Source organism: Microcaecilia unicolor, chromosome 1 (assembly GCF_901765095.1).
Source record: "Microcaecilia unicolor chromosome 1, aMicUni1.1, whole genome shotgun sequence".
Classification (NCBI taxonomy): domain Eukaryota; kingdom Metazoa; phylum Chordata; class Amphibia; order Gymnophiona; family Siphonopidae; genus Microcaecilia; species Microcaecilia unicolor.
This window is the reverse complement of record NC_044031.1, coordinates 250,986,250-251,002,036: the sequence shown is the minus strand read 5'-3', so window position 1 is coordinate 251,002,036 and position 15,787 is coordinate 250,986,250. Positions and strand designations below refer to the sequence as shown.

At 44.6% G+C, this 15,787-nt stretch overlaps 1 protein-coding gene across 1 annotated transcript in view; it reads right to left on the bottom strand.

Moving 5' to 3' along the window:
* LOC115474884 (golgin subfamily A member 4-like) overlaps positions 1-15,787 on the bottom strand; it is a 191,417-nt gene that overhangs the window by 59,811 nt on the left and 115,819 nt on the right. Inside the window, exons 5-6 of the mRNA XM_030210613.1 lie at positions 6,172-6,219; positions 1,964-2,020 (exon numbers count right to left, since the gene is read on the bottom strand). Of these exons, the coding sequence (XP_030066473.1) occupies positions 1,964-2,020; positions 6,172-6,219 (105 nt within the window). The remainder of the gene's footprint in view (positions 1-1,963; positions 2,021-6,171; positions 6,220-15,787) is intronic.

Sequence of the window (15,787 nt, the reverse complement as noted above, 5' to 3'; positions counted from 1 at the left end):
ATAAATATAAAGCAAACATATGTATTAATTAGAAAAACAAATAAATTAAAAAGTCTTAACATCTTAACATGAGAACTTAAGTGCCATTATATATGCCGCATAAAAATAACTTACATATTTAAAACTATTTAATATAAAATACATATGGTATGATGTCACTTGAGCGACAAGATACAAAATTGATGGGTAAAATTATGTAAAAAATGGCAAATTTAGATATCTACGATGAGGGTGACATCTGACAAAGAATATTAGAAATTGCAAATCAAAAGTACCAAATTTTCATTTAAAGATAAACTGCTTTGCACTATACTGCGTAACAATGGACCTTTTAAAGTTTTGCTATCAGAAGATATGAGACGTGAAATATGGAAATGAATAACACCTGATAATTTGATATAAGAGTGTGTGATATTATTGAAAGGCACTAACCTCTGGGACAAAATATTACAAAATAACGTTGAAAATAATTGTTCAGACGTAACGTTGTAGTCTGTTGAAAAAAAGATAGAGAATTATGTGCACAACTGAATGTGCTTAAAAAACAGAGAATGCAAAGGGTTAAGAACCAGGGCACTCAAACGTTGTCAGAAATGTAAGAGAACGGGGACAATGGTTAGGCTAGGATGGCACAGAGCTTCACATAGGGTCAGATGATGATACATAAATAAGAATGAACATGGAGCGATGAAAAAAAGGAATTAAGCCCTTATACGTAACTACAATAAAGGGTGCAGAGAAATAAAGCATGAATAAGTTAAGCGGTGAAAGTGATTGCAATATTGATCCTTTGGAAATGTGTGAAAAGAAATATAAACTTTTTCATGCTTTATTTCTCTGCACCCTTTATTGTAGTTACCCTTTATTGTAGACCCTATGTGAAGCTCTGTGCCATCCTAGCCTAACCATTGTCCCCGTTCTCTTACATTTCTGACAACGTTTGAGTGCCCTGGTTCTTAACCCTTTGCATTCTCTGTTTTTTAAGCACATTCAGTTGTGCACATAATTCTCTATCTTTTTTTCAACAGACTACAACGTTACGTCTGAACAATTATTTTCAACGTTATTTTGTAATATTTTGTCCCAGAGGTTAGTGCCTTTCAATAATATCACACACTCTTATATCAAATTATCAGGTGTTATTCATTTCCATATTTCACGTCTCATATCTTCTGATAGCAAAACTTTAAAAGGTCCATTGTTACGCAGTATAGTGCAAAGCAGTTTATCTTTAAATGAAAATTTGGTACTTTTGATTTGCAATTTCTAATATTCTTTGTCAGATGTCACCCTCATCGTAGATATCTAAATTTGCCATTTTTTACATAATTTTACCCATCAATTTTGTATCTTGTCGCTCAAGTGACATCATACCATATGTATTTTATATTAAATAGTTTTAAATATGTAAGTTATTTTTATGCGGCATATATAATGGCACTTAAGTTCTCATGTTAAGATGTTAAGACTTTTTAATTTATTTGTTTTTCTAATTAATACATATGTTTGCTTTATATTTATTTGCTATTCTTCGCTCAATTCTATGTGCATTTTTTGTATGTTTTTTGCCTTTTTAACACATTTATTACATCACTATTCCATATATAGTATGTTTTTATGCTTGTATATTTATGTGCATTTTTGAAAAAGACCTCTATATAAATTTTATAATTTATAGATTTATTTAATTTACAAATTTATTGTTTCATATATATATATTTTTTTTTGCGTGTATTATATTTTGTTGTTTTCATTTCTTTATATAAATGTATGTTTTTATAGACTCCTGATGCAGGCCTGACGGCCGAAACACGACGTGTCGAGTCTTCAAATTTATCAATAAAATTGTTTATCATTCAACATCCTCCAGTTTCTGGCATCCTTGGTCGTTCCATAATGTGGACCAATTACACTATATATCTTTTTCTGTTGGTTTGTTTGCTTTTTATGTTTTGTATTTTACCTCCCGCAGTTCTCCAATTCTACGAAGAGCTTTATCCTGGCTTTGGCTCAAAATGGACTGAAAACAAACAAAAAATATATATATGAAAAAACAAAGGTGGATCACAAAATAGTAAGTAACTTATAAAAGATATAAAATTTAAAATGTTTTTACCAAAGCAAAAATTTAAGGACTTACAAAAAAAAAATTATACATGGGCTATAACAATGCATGACCACTGTAGTAATAATACAAATATAATAACTTGCTTAAAAAAGAATGTACTTATTCTTTTATGATAACTTATATATTCTCAATATGGCAAGACCAGTACCAAAAGTCCTTCCAAAGTACTTATATTTTGAAATTTCTTTATTAAGCAAAACATTAAACTGAAACTAAACTAAATAATGTAATGTGGTATCTCATTATAACTCAGTATTTTTCAAAGTTCATAATCCAATATTGGGTCATTACATGCTCTTTACTAGATCACAGCCCTATTCCCATCCCCAAACCCAACCAATCTACAAAGCTGTTTTTATGGAGAGACACAGTACCAGGAAGTGCTGAGTCTTCCTCAGCACTCTCTAACAACTCACAGCTCAGTGCTGCTCTTAAGAGGTTCAATCCACAAAGTACACATACTCCCACAATATTCATGTGGTGATTGTTGAAAGGTATAGAAGTATGGGCCCCATGCAACTCGAAGTGACCAAAAGTTATACTTAACTGAGCTAGTAGCATAGGGCAAGAAAAGTGTCAGATGAGAGAGAGAGTAATGAGTGGGAAACAGAGAGAGTAATGAGGAATAAAAGCCTTAGCAAAAGGGGGTCAAGAAAGGGGTATAATGAGCATTAGTGTGTAGGGGTGAGCGAGTAATGATATGTCAGGAGTGAGTGAACAATATAGAGGTGAAAATAAGAAATGGGAGTGGGAACAAAAGAATGAGTACATAAGTACATAAGTACATAAGTAGTGCCATACTGGGAAAGACCAAAGGTCCATCTAGCCCAGCATCCTGTCACCGACAGTGGCCAATCCAGGTCAAGGGCACCTGGCACGCTCCCCAAACGTAAAAACATTCCAGACAAGTTATACCTAAAAATGCAGAATTTTTCCAAGTCCATTTAATAGCGGTCTATGGACTTGTCCTTTAGGAATCTATCTAACCCCTTTTTAAACTCCGTCAAGCTAACCGCCCGTACCACGTTCTCCGGCAACGAATTCCAGAGTCTAATTACTCGTTGGGTGAAGAAAAATTTTCTCCGATTCGTTTTAAATTTACCACACTGTAGCTTCAACTCATGCCCTCTAGTCCTAGTATTTTTGGATAGCGTGAACAGTCGCTTCACATCCACTCGATCCATTCCACTCATTATTTTATACACTTCTATCATATCTCCCCTCAGCCGTCTCTTCTCCAAGCTGAAAAGCCCTAGCCTTCTCAGCATAGTCTACATAAAATCTGTTTTACTCCCTTAAGGTGTTGTCAGGTATTCGTGGCCTGGATTGGCCACTACTGGAAACAGGATCCTGGCCTCGATCTTCGAAGGGACTACAGTCTATCCCATTGTGGCCATTCTTATGTTTAAGGTTTTTTTTGTTTTGGTTTCTTTTTTCAATCCTGACTCTTTTAATCAGATTCTCTTCAATTGGGTGGACACTGTCGTAGGAGAGGTTAGATCTGGTTCACAACCCCTCCGGTTTTAGACAGATACAGTGCAGGAGGCTATAGCTTTGAGGCACGCTTCTCCTGCAAAGAAAGCCCCCATCTCCCTCACGTGTTACCCAGTCCTAGCCTGGTGCTCTGTTGTCGGGTCTCTCGTGGCTCCTCAGCTGCGAGGTCCTAGTCTCCTGTGGTCCCACCTGCGGTCTCTCCACTCTCCGCCGAAGGGTAGGCACTGGCGATCAGCTCGCAGTTCACCTCCCGTCCGTGGACGCGGGCGGCTGTTCCCAGCGCGGCCGCCGGCTCGTGTGTGTGTTGGGGGGGGGAGAGGTCCGACTGGCCCAATCCTCTCGGTCCCTCAAAGCGTGATTCGAGTGTTGTCGCTGAAAGCTGCTCTGCTCGCCTGCCCTCCACCGTCCTCCAGAATCTTCCACTGATTTGGACACACTGTCTAGGCTTAGGGCTCTGCTAGCCGCCGTCGTGGGTTCCTTCTTGAAGGCTTGCAACGGTTGATGCTGGTGGAGCGCAGGCAGAGTATCCCTGACCGTACGCGGGGCCTGTTCAGCTACTCCTCGGCCCGGGCCCGTGCACCCTCTTTCACGCGTTGCCTCTCCTTCACCTCACGCTCTGTCTCAGGCCTCGAAGAGCAGGAGGCGACTGGCTGCCATGGTCAGCAAGGCCGGGGGAATCCCTAGAGCCGCCGCTCGGCAACCCAGAGCAGCAACCAGGGGCAGCAATATGCCACTACTGCTGTTGGTATGAGCTAGAGGCCCAGAAGTAGAGGCTGCGGTACTGTTGCTACTGCTCCTGACAGCTCGGTTGAACTCTAACTCTCCTCTGTTTTGGGGAAGCCGTTGGAAAAGAGCAGGCCACTTCCCAGCGGGCCGGCCATGTACTCGGAGCCCAGGCAGGGCTGGTAAGGTAACTAGTTGAAAAATTACTATAATCTCCTTTTTAAAAAGGTTCCAACCTGGTTAAAGTGGAGTCTATTTTTTCAGAAGAGGCGCCTTCTTTCCAAAATGTCGCCCAAATTTTAGCAAAACCCTTCGCTGCACTACTGCTTCATCCACACACGTTCTGGAGCTCAGCCTGCCTCTGGGGTCCTGGATGAAAACATTACTCTCAATATTTTACATTTCAATTTCTTACCTCAAAGCCTAAATCTGGCTTCCAGCACCGCGTACTGTATCTTCCTACGTCATCTGTTACCCTCATGTACCAGAACAGCTGGTTCCTTTCCAACACTCTCTAAAATACTGACAGGTGACCTCCTCCACTTTCATAACAGACAGGTTAAGTAAGTTACCAAGTAATCCTTGCAACCACCATCCAACAAAGCTATCTACATGAAGAAAAAGCCAGAGATCAATTGGCATCTAAAACATTTACAAAAGGAAGCAGACTGGGCAGAGGGTGGCCTTTCTGGTCTTCCTCATCTGACAACATTCTATTTTTGTGTACTGAAAGCCAGGTAAGAGAGCAGCCTTATACAAGATTGTTTTGAATATCTTGATAACTTTTCTAATTATCATGTGGAGGCTTGGTAAGTAATTATTTGATTTAGGAAAACATTCTGTCACCTTCCAGAAAGCACTGAGCCTATTAGGGACAGAAAAGTACCTGCAAAAATTAGAATATGTAAACCATTTTGACTGTATCTACAGAAAGGCAGTATATCAAGTGTGGAATAAACACACATAAATCAATGATATGTTTTTGTCATTTTAGAACAGTATTCAAAATACTAAAACCAAAGAGACAATATTCCATTTTCTGACCACTCTGTTGTGATATCACAGTCAGTAACTGCTATGTAGTTAAATTAGAAAGAAGCCCAATAGTCACACTTAAACCAAGGCAGCACAGGCACATCAGAAGTTAATTTTATTTTTGTTTTGAGTAGAAAATTTAGCTCCTTGAGTGCCAAACAGTTTGACACTCCAATGTACAAAGGAATTTTGGAGGTTTGCCTGCAATAAAATGTTGAAGTTTATGTTTTTAATTAAAACTTGGTATACCGCCTTTCAAGTAAAATCAAAGCAGTTTACAATGAAAAACAACCAAGAAAGGAATAGGAAAGGAACTACATTATCCACAGAACGGTTATGGCAAAAAAAAAAAAAAAGTTTTTAACAAGCTGTGTTTACCCTTCCTGGGTACCTAAACAAACTATGGATCAGTTATACTATAAAAAATGCTATGGTTCAAAATAAATATGGGTCCGATAAAGAAAAAAAAAAAACCACTGCAAGTAAAGCACAGAGGTTTGAAATCCTTATGTCTAATTTCAGGGAATTTAACTTATAGCAGGATTCCTTATCATACAGAGGTTGTCTCTAAGAATCCTGCACCTAATCTCCTATACAACATCTTGGAATTAATCAAATAGCAGAAGATTAAGATTTCCCAGTCATAGCGTGTCTTACAAAGTAAAGGCTGCTAACTCCTTGTAACAGAAGTCATGTGATGACTAATCATACTGCATGAAAAACCTCCAGGATAACAGGGATATGTAATCTTTTTTGTATTTTTTGCATGTTAAAACAAAAGCACTTCTTACCTGCAACTTTTCCTTCTCTCTATGCAGAGTTCGATAGTTCGTGACCAGCTAAAATACACAAAAATGGCATTTATTAGTAGCTCAGCATTAATTTTATCAAATATTCATTTGAGACTAAAGGAACAACCTTAAATACTGATTACAAAATTGGGTTCCTTAAGAAATTAGATTGTAGAAGCTATTAGAATAAACATTTATGTGTTTATATAAATTGAGAGTTCCTTGGTGTATGAAAAAATATTAGGTGTTCTGTCACAGTAAAATGATTGGGCATCACTGACCTAAAGGAACCACATACATACTCTAATTTGGGAGGACTGAGAGTGATACAATGAAGATACCTGTAGCAGGTATTCTCCGAGGACAGCAGGCTAGACATCATCACGCATGGGTCGTCGTCCGTGACGGCCCAGGAGACTGGAAGTCAAACAAAACTTTGAAAAGTTCTGGAAGCAGCGCAACGCACGCGGGGACAACGCACTGCGCATGCGTGAGTGACTTCTCGCCCGCGAAGCCCACGCACTTCCCTCAGTTATATAAAAAGCAAACGAGAAAAACTCCAAAGGGGAGGAGGGTGGGTTGTGATGATGTCCAGCCTGCTGTCCTCGGAGAATACCTGCTACAGGTATGTATCTACATTTTCTCCGAGGACAAGCAGACTGGACATCATCATGCATGGGGTATCCCTAGCACCCAGGCTCACTCAAAACAATGAACATTGGTCAATTGGGCCTCGCAACGGCGAGGACATAACTGAGATTGACCTGAAATAAACACAACTAAGTGAGAGTGCAGCCTGGAACAGAACAGAAAAGGACCTAGGAGGGTGGAGTTGGATTCTAAACCCCGAACAGATTCTGTAACACCGACTGCCCAAACCGACTGTTGCGTCAGGTATCCTGCTGAAGGCAGTAGTGAGATGTGAATGTGTGGACTGATGACCACGTTGCAGCCTTGCAAATCTCCTCAATGGAGGCTGACTTTAAGTGAGCCACTGACGCAGCCATGGCTCTAACATTATGAGCCGTGACATGGCCCTCCAAAGTCAGCCCAGCTTGGGCATAAGTAAAGGAAATGCAATCTGCTAGCCAATTAGAAATGGTGCGTTTTCCGATGGCAACTCCCATCCTGTTGGGATCAAAAGAAACAAACAACTGGGCGGACTGTCGACAGGGCTTTGTCCGCTCCACGTAAAAGGCCAATGCTCTCTTACAGTCCAAGGTGTGCAACTTGTCCTCACCAGGGTGGGTGTGTGGATGGGGAAAAAAGTGTTGGCAAGACAATTGACTGGTTTAGATGGAACTCCGACAGCACCTTCTGCAAGAACTTAGGATGAGTGCGGAGGTCTACTCTATTATGATGAAATTTAATATAAGGAGCATGGACTACCAGGGCTTGGAGCTCACTGACTTCACGAGCTGAAGTAACAGCCACCAAGAAAATGACCTTCCAGGTCAAGTACTTCAGATGGCAGGAATTCAGTGGCTCAAAAGAAGGCTTCATCAGCTGGGTGAGAACGACGTTGAGATCCCATGACACTAGTGGAGGTTTGACAGGGGGCTTTGACAAAAGCAAACCTCTCATGAAGCGAACAACTAAAGGCTGTCCAGAGATAGGCTGACCTTCTACACATTGATGGTAAGCACTAATTGCACTAAGATGAACTCTTACTGAGTTAGTTTTAAGACCAGACTCTGATAAGTGTAGAAGGTATTCAAGCAGGGTCCGTGTAGGACAAGAAAAAGGATCTAGGGCCTTGCTGTCACACCAGACGGCAAACCTCCTCCATTTAAAAGAATACCTCTTTTTCGTGGAATCTTTCCTGGAAGCAACCAAGACTCGGGAGACACCCTCTGAAAGGCCTAAAGAGGCAACTTCTAAGTTCTTAACATCCAGGCCATGAGAGCCAGAGACTGGAGGTTGGGATGTAGAAGCGACCCCTCGTTCTGAGTGATGAGGGTCGGAAAACACTCCATTCTCCACGGTTCTTCAGAGGATAAGTCCAGAAGAAGAGGAAACAAGATCTGACGGGGCCAGAAAGGTGCTATCAGAATCATGGTTCCTCAGTCTTGCCTGAGTTTCAACAGAGTCTTCCCTACTAAAAGTATGGGAGGATACGCATACAGAAGGCCTGTCCCCCAACGTAGGAGAAAAACATCTGATGCTAGCCTGTCGTGGGCCTGAAGCCTTGAACAGAACTGAGGTACCTTGTGATTGATCTGAGTGGCAAAAAAATCCATTGAGGGGGTGCCCCACACTCAGAAGATCTTGCGGACAATGTCTATGTTCAGTGACCACTCGTGAGGTTGCATTATCCTGCTCAATCTGTCGGCCAGACTGTGTTTACGCCTGCCAGTTAAGTAGCTTGGAGAAGCATGCCATGCTGGTGTGCCCAAAGCCACATCCTGACGGCTTTCTGACACAAAGGCCGAGATCTGGTAACCCCCTGCTTGTTGGTGTAATACATCGCAACCTGGTTGTCTGTCTGAATTAGGATAATTTGATTGGACAGCCGGTCTCTGAAAACCTTGAGAGCATGCCAGATCGCTTGTAATTTCAGGAGGTTGATCTGAAGACCCATTTCCTGAAAAGACCAAGCTCCTTCAGTGTGAAGCCCATCTACATGAGCTCCCCTCCCCAGGAGGGATGCATCCGTCGTCAGCACTTTTTGTGGCTGAGAAATTTGGAATGGACGTCCCAAGGTCAGATTGGAGCGAATGATCCACCAGTGTAGGGAATTGCAAAAATCTGTGGAAAGATGGATGACATCCTCTAGATCCCCTGTAGCCTGACTCCACTGGGAAGCTAGGGTCCATTGAGCTGATCTCATATGTAGACGTGCCATGAGAGTCACATGAACTGTGGAGGCCATGTGGCCAAGAAGCCTCAACATCTGCCGAGCTGTGATCTGTTGAGATATTCGAGCCGAGGACACTAAGGCTAGAAGATTGTTTGCCCTCGCCTGGGGGAGATAAGCTCGAGACGTCCATATGTTCAACAGAGCTCCTATGAATTCCAACTTCTGTACTGGAATCAGGTGGGACTTGGGATAATTTATGACAAACCCCAGCAGCTCGAGCAGTTGAATAGTAATCTGCATGGATCGTAGTACTCCTGCCTCCGAGGTGTTCTTCACCAGCCAATCGTCGAGATAAGGGAACACATGCACTCTCAGTCTGCGTAGTGATGCTGCAACAACTGCCAAGCACTTTGTAAAGACCCTGGGTGCAGATGCTAGACCAAAGGGTAGTACACAGTACTGAAAATGCCGAGTTCCCAGTCAAAATCGGAGGTACTTCCTGTGATTTGGGAGCACCGAGATGTGAGTGTAGGCATCCTTTAAGTCCAGAGAGCATAGCCAATCGTTTTCTTGAATCATGGGAAGAAGGGTGGCCAGGGAAAGCATCCTGAACTTGTCTCGGGCTAGGAATTTGTTCAGGGCCCTTAGGTCTAGGATGGGACGCATCCCTCCTGTTTTCTTTTGCACAAGGAAGTACCTGGAATAGAATCCAAGCCCTTCTTCCCCTGGTGGTACGGGTTCGACCGCATTGGCCTTTAGTAGAGCGGAGAGTTCCTCTGCAAGTACCTGCTTGTGCTGAGAGCTGAAGGATAGAGCTCCTGGTGGGCAATTTGGAGGTTCGGATTCTAGACTGAGAGCGTATCTTAACCGGACTATTTGAAGAACCCATCTGTCGGAGATTATAAGAGGCCACCTTTGGTGAAAAAATATCAACCTCCTCCAAACAGGCAGATCGTCCAGCACGAATACTCTTACTTCGGCTATGCTGCTCTGGAGCCAGTCAAAAGCCCATCCCTTGCTTTTGCTGGGGAGCCGGAGGGGCCTTCGGTGCACGCCACTGACGAGAGCGAGCCTGCTGGGAGCAAGGGGCAGGAGTGTACCTATGCCTATTATAGGAATAGGGAGCACTCCTCCTCCCTCCAAAAAACCTACTAGAGGAGGAGGTAGTAGCAGAAGACATCCGGAGGGAGAGAGAATCCATAGCATCATGATGCTTCTTGAGGGTATCGACCATATCCTCAACCTTCTCTCCGAAAAGGTTACCCCTCCAGCAAGGAACATCCGCCATTCGCTGCTAGGTCTTCTGATCCAGGTCCAAGACACGCAGCCATAAGAGTCTGCGCATCACGATACCCTGAGCAGCTACTCGGGATGCGGCATCAAAAGTGTCGTAAGCCCCCCTGGCCAGGAATTTGCGACACGCCTTCTGCTGCCTGACCACCTGGTGAAAAGGTTCAGCAAGCTCTGGAGGGAGAGCTTCAACTAAACTAGACAGTTGCCTCACTGAGTTCCGTAAGTGAATGCTGGTGTACAGCTGGTATGTTTGGATCTTGGCGGCGAGCATTCCAGCCTGATACGTACGCCTCCGAAAAGAATTCAAGGTCCTAGACTCTCTGCCCGGGGGTGCTGAGGCATAGTCCCTAGTACTCCTGGCTCTTCTGAGAGCAGAATCCACCACCAAAGAATCGTGAGGAAGTTGGGCCTTCACCATCACAGGCTCACAGTGGACTCTGTACTGGGACTCGGACTTCTTGTTGACAACTGAATTAGAGAGAGGGCAAGACCAATTCCGCCACAAAGCTTCCCTGAGCGTATTGGGCAGGGGGGCCATTGCAACCTCTGTAGGTGGAGAAGGATAATCCAGGACCTCGAACATCTCAGCCCTGGGCTCATCCACAGCCTCCATGAGAAATGGAATGTCCTTAGACATTTCCCGCACAAAAGATGAAAAAGAAAGACTCTCAGGTGGAAACTAACTTCAATAGGCGGAGTAGGATCAGAAGGAAGCCCCTGGGAGTCTTCTTCCGAAAAATACCTGGGGTCTTCCTCCTCTCCCCATGAGCGCTCCTCTTCGGTATCAGACAGAAGCTCTCTAAGAGCAGCCTGAACCCGAGCCTGTCTCGACTTCGAGAATCGACGTCCTCGTGGGGGATGTCGAGAAGTCGATCCCTGCCTGGACTCCGGCAAAGCTTCCTCCACCAACATAGAGGGAGAGTCAACCCGGGTGGCAAGCAGTACCGAGGGCGGGGACCTCCTCACAGGGGAAGGCCAGACGCCGTCTCAGCAGTAGGTAAGGGAGGCGCAAGCACCTCCGGTAACGAAGCAGATTGACGAAGCAGTCCTTCCAGAAGTTCTGGAAGAATGGCCCGGAGACGCTCATCGAGAGCTGCCATCGGAAAAGGCTGTGGGGCCGGTGCAGAAGTCGGTGCCAGAATCTGAGGGGGCTCAAGAGCCGATGCCAGGCTGCCGGACGACTGACGCATCAGCACCTCCTGAATGGAGGGTGAGCAATCCTCCCGGTGCCGACGCTTCTCGGGTGCCGACTCCCTCGGCTCCCCGGAGCTCTCTGTACCATGCCTGGAAGGAGATCGATGGTGATGCTTCTTCACTTTCGCTCGACGCCCGTCATCGACACTCCTCAGTACCGATGAGGACGTGGAATCCTCACGCCTCCTCGGTACCAGGTCCAACGAAGGTCAGTCCCGGGGGACATGCATAGCAGTAGACCTCGAGATGGGTGAAGACCCGCTCGATGCCTCGCTGCTCCCAGCTCGAAGTAGTCTCTCGGCAGCCATTACCTGGACTCTCGGCACTGCTTCCCTCAACGTCGACGCCGCCGACGTCGAAGGACCAGACCGATCCGAAAAAAGTCTCTCGCGCTGAGCATCTCGAGCTACCTGGGTCCTCTTCTTCATCAACTTACACAACTTGCAAGCAGCTGGAAGATGATCGGCTCCGAGGCACTGGAGACACCACGCGTGAGTGTCGGCAGACGAGATGGTCCGGTTGCAGCGAGTACAGCGCTTGAAGCCACTGGGAATCCTCGATGACATGGGCGGGAAGATAGCGTCCGTGAAATCAAACGGCTCGATGGTGCCAATTAAAAAGGCACAAAAAGAGGGAAAAAAGACGCGGCCGCAACGAAAAACAAAGGAAACTTGAAAAATGAGGAAAAACTAAAAAAAAATAAGGGTAGAAACTTCTTCTTTTTTTTTTATTTCTAGAGGAAAAAACTACCTACCATGAGGAAAAAAGGCACGATAAACGCAAAGACGTTCTCCTGGGCTGAACACACAAGGAGCAGCACAAAAACACCATTCCTTTGCATAGCGGATAAAAAAGAACTGAGGGAAGCATGCGGGCATCGCGGGCGGGAAGACACTCGCGCATGCGCGGTGCGTTGTCCCCGCACGCGCCACATCGCTTCTAGAACTTTTTTAAAGTTTTTGTTTTTAACTTCCGGTCTCCTGGGCCGTTGCGGACAACAACCCATGCGTGATGATGTCCAGCCTGCTTGTCCTCGGAGAAAGAAATGTTCCACCCAAACACAAGGTACTTAGAGAGAGTGGGCTAGAGTACTTAAAGGCCAGATCCCTAAGATCCCTCCAAGAAATATCCCTAACCATACCCTTGCTCATCAAAATCACTTATCACATGACACCCACCAGAGAGCCTTCTCAGAAGTAGCCCCCACACACAAACTCACTTTCAGAAGGGCTTTGCCCAGCTCAAGATCACTCCTACTTCAGAAAGCAGGTGAATGACTGGTTATTTTCCCATATCTTCAATGGATTAGGTGACATTTAGCCAGTCACACACACCATGATTGAAATTAACTGCACACACAACAGGACAATTTTGACTATATGAAATTGAGAGGTCGCACAGAGAAATGAGGCCCCTATCAGAACAGGAGAAAGTGCCTTCAGCTATAATTATATATGCCTGCTGCACTTTCAATATAACATAATATCTATATAAATAAAACCCCCCTCAGACATTCTGAATCCCCCTCAGACGTTCTGAAGCTCACCTCACTCCAACTGTGGCTCCTGACCTAGGCTATTCGGACTCCCGCACTCAGCCACGCCCATCTGCGCCCTAGGCCACGCCCCATCTGGACATAAAAAGCACTCTCAACGTTCCATTGACCACTGACGTCAATGAAGCCAGTTCGTTTGTTCGAAGCTCTGTAGCAGCAGAAACACAGTCTGTGGGCCCCGCCCTCGCGTCAAACATAATGACGTTGAGGGCGGAGCACATTCAAGGAGCCAATCAGTAGCCGAAAGCAGGAGAGAGGGTGGAACGACGAAGAGGAGGCAGGAGAGAGGGCGGAATGTGGAAGAGGAGGCGGCCCGGCAGCGCTTCGACCTCACAAAAAGCTACCAGCCATGGAGACGGAATAAGGGAAGGAAGAAATAACTGCACTCAGCGCCAAGGAGTAGCGGGCACGCCAAAAAAACCCAACAAACCGGAGAGGGACGTGTAGCTCCGCCCTCACGTCACCATGCGATTACGTCGACGGCAGGGCGGAACAAACAGCGTCGCACATACACAACTTGGACGGAGATCCCGACCCCCCTCGGTAAGCGATGACGTAGACGGCGGGGCGGTAAAGAGAGCATCACACAAACACAACTTGCACCGAGATCCCGGAGCCACCCTCGGTAATCGACATCAACACACACAACCTAATCTCATAGCAACAGGGTCAACTCTGCCTGGGAGGGTATGCTGGCATGGAGGAGGAGGAAATCAGGGAAGGAAGTCAGAATGCTGGCATGGAGGAGGAGGACATTAGGGAAGGAAGACAGAACTGCTCAACAGAAGGAAAAGCAGGTGGGGAGGGAGGGGCACACACTCACTCAGTAGAGATGGGGAGGGGGAAGGCAAGAGAGGGGAAAAGAGGGAGGAAACGGAGGGGGCCCAACAAAAGGGAAAAGTACGAATGGGAGGGTAATAACCAGACGCTCTGTCAAACACACTGTAGCTCTCAGAAAACTCTGTCTCTGTCACTCACTGTGTCCAACATACGCACTCGCACACAGTCATTCTGAAACACACACACTCAAACACAGATACACAAGCACTCAATCTCTCTCTCTCTCACACACAGTCACTCTCACACACACACTCACTCTAACATACACACTACGAGGAAAACCTGGCTAGCGCCCGTTTCATTTGTTTCCGAAACGGGCCTTTTTTACTAGTAACATATAATTAAAGAAGATGGGAGGATGAGGTATGTGGTCTATAAAAATCAGGAATCCAAGTTTTTCCAGGGCTAAGTACTGAAATAGTCAGAAAGAAGAAGGATCTCCTGAAGTATTAGCAGGCCTTGCTGATGAAAGGCATTTAAGCAGACATCTGGTACCCAGCAATAATTATTTTTGAGAATGGGAAACATAAAAAGCTGACTTCAAAGGAAGCTGTTGAAAAATTCTTGGTGAACTTAAGCTCAGCAGAGAACAGACCAGAGAGACCCATCAAAGAACAGATGAGATCCACAACAGCTGTGTGGGGCATTTAAGGAAGTCAAGTTACAGGATGACTCCTGAGCAGACATGCCAAGGATAAACGGCTACTTGGAGAGCAACCTTATTACTGAACCCCAGGAGGATGAAATCAACTTCTCATTGGCAAGAGAAGATACACAGACATTTGAGGCCCAGGTGGAAGACTATCTCCAAGACAAGAAGGGAATAGTAGAACTTTAGCTGTAATCAGAGCCAAAACAGAAGACAAGGGGAAAAAACGGAACTACTGTTGTGCTCTAGGAACTTTGTTCACTGGTCCTGTGAATGCTGGAGGCTGCTGCTTAGTGAGAGATGCTAATCTGGGGAAGGGGATGGTACAAGGGTTGTTAAAAGTACAAGATGTATATGTGAGTAATACGGGTGCCTGGAGGGTGGATAACAGGAGTGTGCTGGTCCTGGGGAGGTCCATGTTGAAGCAAGGAGTATACAACCATGGACCAGATAAACCAAAAAAAAAAAGGAAAATTCAAGCGGAGGAGATGTTGAAAGTTGTTCTTGTTTAGGTTTGTGAATTCACGGTTAACAATGACAAACTTGTAATTGAAGGACGAGTATGTATATAAGACGAACAACAGAGGGAGCTTATCAGAAATGAAAAACAGTGGTGGGGCTGAGGAAAGTGAGAGACAAAAAGTCTTGTAGAGGCTATGACTATTAAATAGTGTCCCATAATGTAGGGGATATTAACAGTCACATTGAGAAACTTTAGTCCTTGTATAAGGAGCAATGTTTCTTCTAAGGACCGAGTTGATATAAGCAAAAAACTTTTTTCGCGAGCAAAGGACTGAGTTGACATGAGCAAACAATTTCCATTACATTACCCTGTGAGCACTTCTTACAGATACAAACACAGATGTGCACACACACACACACATACATATAAGTACCTGCAGAGAGGTCAGAAAGAATTCTATTAGCCATGCTCCTTATGCTTTCTCTATTTGTTCACATGTAATTTAACTATATGTTTATAGCTACTCTAAATTTTATTCAGCTATTGGATGTTTAGTGCAGCTTAAAGGGAATAGACCTCCACCTGTAAGAGCAAAAAAAAAAAAAAAAAGAAAAGGGACAGTAGAGGCACTTTTGAACACAACAGTGAAGGACCCCCCCTTCACTATCTACCAACTGCCTCCCCAGAAGCTCTGTTACCGATAGTAAAATGCACACTGTATACACTCCATAGAATTATGTACAAAAAAAATCTAAATAATACACACCAAATGCAACATATTAAAGCAGTATTCCAGAAATATATAAATATATAATTTAAAAA